The following is a 4,848-nucleotide window of genomic DNA, read 5'->3' as shown; positions in this document are numbered from 1 at the left end:
AAAAAAAAAAAAAAAAAAAGCAGAGGTCTAAAGTTTGAAAGCAATATACTTGGCGCCAGGCCTCAACGGCGACCTCATGAAATCATGGTCTGCTCTGCGTTTCTCTGAATGAACCGACAGATGTATTAAATCTTGGATGGCCATAGGAACTGATCCATCCAGCAGTCCTCCACCTTATAAAGCCCACTTTCATACTGTTTGGTCAGAGATTTAAAGCAGACTGTGACGGCTGGCCGGCGTCCACAGGATCAGGATGAGTTGAACTCCAGATCTACAGCGGACAGCCTCGGCGTCTCGGAGCACAAAGGTTTTCTACAACAAGAAAAACTACAGGGAAGCTGTCTTTGATTGACTCGTTTTAGAGACAGACAAACACTGAGGTCTGTCCTGGCAAATAAACCATAAAATGACACAAATGGTCATATGTTAGCATGTGAATGACTGAATGTAGTATGAAGGGCTTTTAAGCAGCTTCAATAGTTAGATTTTTAAACCCCTCTGGAAGATTCCTGCAGATAAATTGACATCGCCATCACACACAGCAGTGAGATACATTTAAAATATATACATATAAAAATCTTTCATTCACTTATATTTTTATAGCTGGCTTCAGTGTTCTTACCACAAATCATTACCCAACTTTGACGCCAACTGGCTTCTACGGCAAATCTTATTAGATGTAAATTCTTTCATAGCAAAGAAGCTCATATTTAGATAATTAAATAGAAATTCTTCATTTCCATTACTTAATGGATGCAAAATAAGCAGGATTTTGCGGTTTTGTCAAGCAATAACAATTTCCCCATTCTCTGGAAAGAACTGCAATACAAATAATGAATGTAACCACAACTATTTAATTACATTAAGTTATATATTAAGCAATGAACAAAAATACCAATTTAAGAACTTGTGTGGAAAACCTGGACATATTTAAGACATGCAAAAATTCAGAGCAAATATTGCTGATAAAGGAAAGAAATCTAAAAATGCTAATTAAAAATAAAACCTTTTTTTTTTTTTACTAAAATTAACTTAATCTAAATACATGTTTGTTGATTCCTTATAGTATTTCCAATTGATGACTCAAAAATCAAGCAAATGTAATATTGATTTTTGCTAGCATATCCATCTGACTTAAACAATAGAAATTACATTGTGATCCATATTTAAACACCAGAAAACTGAGGCATCTTTACATAAAGCTACCATAACCCGATAAATATGAACCCAAATCACTGTGTAGTGTTGCCTTGAAGGAATCAAATCCATCTTCCAATCAATAAGAGATGAGGTCCAGACACTGTAGCAATTCAGAGAGTTATTCATTTGAAAGCTTAATCATGGCCTCTACCTTTGAAACGCTGGATTGCTCATTTTTACTGATAGATTTGAAGAGCAGAGGATGAAAAAAACAAATCCATATTGCTCCCATTAAGCAGGAGCAGTTCTTTCTGTACATCTGCCAGAGAGATTGGATTCAGCAGATTTATATTTAGAACCCCCCCTTTACAAGCTCAGTGGCACAATTCTTCCATCTGGGTCTAATTGTGTGTGTGTGTGTTCAAATTGGAGTTCTGTTGCCAATGGAAAAAAAAACTAAACAAAAAGAAGCATTCATTTCTATCATAAAATGGATCTTATATATATATATATATATATATATATAAAAATCTAATGCCCAGTTCACACTACACGATTTTTTGCCCCAATTTTGCCCTTACGACAATCTTAGAATGTTCTGAGTTCTAAGATTGTCTCTTCCGACAATCGTAACCGATCATCCTGTAGTGTGTGGTGTGTTACGACTGATCGGGTCCAGTCAGTGGAACGTCGGGACCGCTGCTACGGTGAATGAAATGTGCTTAATTAGATCTCATAAAACTATAAGTAAAACTTTATCCTTATTCGGAGCATCATGTTATTGGATCGTTGCTTTTTTATTGTGTTTTTTTTTTTTTAAATAAAAGATAATTATAAAATTATTGCACAGAGTACATCTGGTTGAGAAGCGCATTCCAATCTTGGTTGAAGTGGCGCATTTGATTTTATTCTGCAGTCATAATACAATTTTAAACAATACAATAAGTTTCAATTAAAGGAGCTGGAATACGTTAAGCTTTTGCGGTCAGTTGGGGGGAAAAAGGATAACTCCCATTTGATTTTCTAATAACGAATATGCAGAAAATGCTTTCTTCTACTTTAAGCTACTCTGATGTTTCAGTCATTCAGTTTTCTGAAACAAATGACTGTTATATTCTATAAAAACAAACACAGCAAAAAATTATAAAATTATACGTAAACGGTATCGGTTAATTAAACGACAAAACCAAAAACATTAAAAACTGTATTTTTTATGAAAAAAAGAAAAAAACCCTCACCTCCATGTTGCGATGCAACAAATATAATCCTTGCTCGCGATGTCTCCAGTTCTTAATCCAAACTAAACCACTTCAATGTCGTCCATGTTTGTTTGTTTACTCTAAATTCAGCTGTGGTAGCGCAGAATTTTAATTTTAAAGATTTCGTATCTGGAGTTAGAATGTCTTCGCGTGAAACCTCACACTCTACGATCCAACCCGTTACACCTACGATTTTAAATCGGCCAGTGTGTCTTCAGAATCGGCCGACTTTTCTAAAATTGTGCAGTGTGAACTGGGCTTAAGGACAAACGACCATCTGCTCAACCATCTCGGATGACTCTTCAAATCTTTCAGTCGGTGCTAAAAAAAATAATAAATGACCGTGCTGGTTGAAAATAAACTCAAAACCTGGTTCAGAGGTGACATGACGGGAACCATGACGCCTACCCAGAACATCCAGGGAGCTCTGGTGGTTGGAGATGATGACATAAGGCCCTTCTGTCTGCAGGTGCTCCCAGCCGCTCACTTCAATTCGAAGCCCAAACAAGTACTTGACATGACGGACCATCGCACGGATAATCCTGGACAGGAAAAAAGAAAGTTATGACACTGCTGAAAATTGCAGGTTTTAGAAATAAACTACCATCATGCTGTGCTCAGACAGATATGTTATCAAGTGCAATCACTTTATTCAGCAGATACTCTCGGCACATTCATGTTCAGTTACAGAACAACTTGTACTTATACAAATGATGACTCCGGTGGCTGCTCAGCCAGCTCACTCTCGTGCTTTTTGTGACTCACACTATCACTCCTTTGTATCATCTCCCACTAGATACAACTGCACTCTTCAAAATGACTAAAACATAGTTGTATGTTTAAATTTTGTACAACCCTTTCACTTTCAATACGACACCGATATCACAGCTTTGAGTATTTGCCAATATCAATATTGACCCGATATGTTATCACCATGAATCATAAATACTTAATTATTTTGTAGTGTTCAGAGTTAGAAAAGGCTTCATCAAGTGATATTAAACGAATGAAAACAACTGAACTATTCGTTATTAATCAAGGGGCTTCATTCAGGATTCAAACGCTGGAGGGAAATTCTTTGATCAGATTTTAGATCGATATAATCGAAACTTAAGTTTTGTCTGATATTGAACCAATATAGTCAGTGGTGTTAGCGTGAACTTGGAGCACTTTTGTGTAGCACATCTGCTGATATAGGTCAAATTTTGTTGTTTTCTGATTGGTTGGTCACCGATCAGAGTTGATCAAGCGTATAAAAATCATCTGGTTTTGGTAAACAGTAACTCTTGATCAGTCGCCAGTTTTCGGCAATCGTTTAATATTCTCTTCAAAAAAACAGAACAACAAAATAAAAACAGCAGTATTATAGCTCATACTGTCAAATCTCTGAAAATCATCTTCATTTTGCTTGACAACAACTTCCTTCCTGAAAAAGATTACTTGTATCAAAGGTTTCAAATTTACTTCAAACTAAAACAAGCCCCATTGAAGTCTTTACATAATAAGTTTGAAAGGTTGATATTGGAATTAAAATGTATCAGAAGCCATCTGTGCACACAAGAATTACAAAACTCCAGGTCTGATTTTATCGATTATGGAGTTTTCTTTCACAGTCACCGACTTTCACTGCTGAATTCGGTGGTCCTGCTTTCTCTGGAATCACTTCATGCAGCCTCACGCTACATGAATGTCCACAAGCAGCCAGGTTTGAAAAGCACCAACTACTCCATTATTTATTTATTTTTTTAATAACGTGGTGCTTGACCTTTGCTCTTTTTCCTTGTGACTGAACAGCAACTCATTCCGGTTTCAGCTTAAACTCAGTGCAAAAAAGCACATATTTAACTAAGATGCTGTGACTACATTTTGTGGTTTTGTTATTACACAGTTGCACTGAGATAAGCCCGAGGGCTGCAGATAAAGCAGAGGAAGTGTTTTCTAAAAGAAGTCGCAGCATCATGTGCAGTTTCTATTTTTGCTCAAGCTGGTCTCAGATGTCACTCATGTCTCCTCCCTCAGGTCAAAATGTGTTTATTTTAAGATGTAAAAAGACCAGGAAGGGAAGCCCCATAAAAGGCTGTTTACAAACAAGCAATGGGGATCTCATAGTAGCGGTTTTCACTTATTGTTATCCTCAACTGGTCTAGCTTGGAAATTAAAGTTCGTCTCCAGAGAAATAAGAAAATTACCTTAAAAAAAAACTCACACACATGCAAACCTAATGTAAACTTTGTTGTTCTCAACCTTAAAGACACATCTGCTAAATTGTAGCTAGCATGTAAATCTGTCCTTTTATTTTTTATTATGTTTATAACCGGTGGTGCACTAATTGCAGCTTTCAGGCCGATCACAGATCTTCAAAAACCTTGACTTGTCAATTTTGACCAATACCAATTTCTTTATATTTTATATATATGCATATATATATATATATATATATATATATATA

General features: G+C 36.1%; 1 protein-coding gene across 1 annotated transcript in view; it reads right to left on the bottom strand.

The window, feature by feature from the left end:
- agpat2 (1-acylglycerol-3-phosphate O-acyltransferase 2 (lysophosphatidic acid acyltransferase, beta)) overlaps window positions 1–4,848 on the bottom strand; it is a 16,092-nt gene that overhangs the window by 5,662 nt on the left and 5,582 nt on the right. The window contains exon 2 of the mRNA XM_055052397.1: window positions 2,808–2,941. Within this exon, the coding sequence (XP_054908372.1) occupies window positions 2,808–2,941 (134 nt within the window). The remainder of the gene's footprint in view (window positions 1–2,807; window positions 2,942–4,848) is intronic.

Source organism: Poeciliopsis prolifica, unplaced genomic scaffold, assembly GCF_027474105.1.
Source record: "Poeciliopsis prolifica strain line A6 unplaced genomic scaffold, Auburn_PproV2 SCAFFOLD035, whole genome shotgun sequence".
Taxonomy (NCBI): Eukaryota; Metazoa; Chordata; class Actinopteri; order Cyprinodontiformes; family Poeciliidae; genus Poeciliopsis; species Poeciliopsis prolifica.
This window is presented reverse-complemented; position numbering and strand designations above follow the sequence as displayed.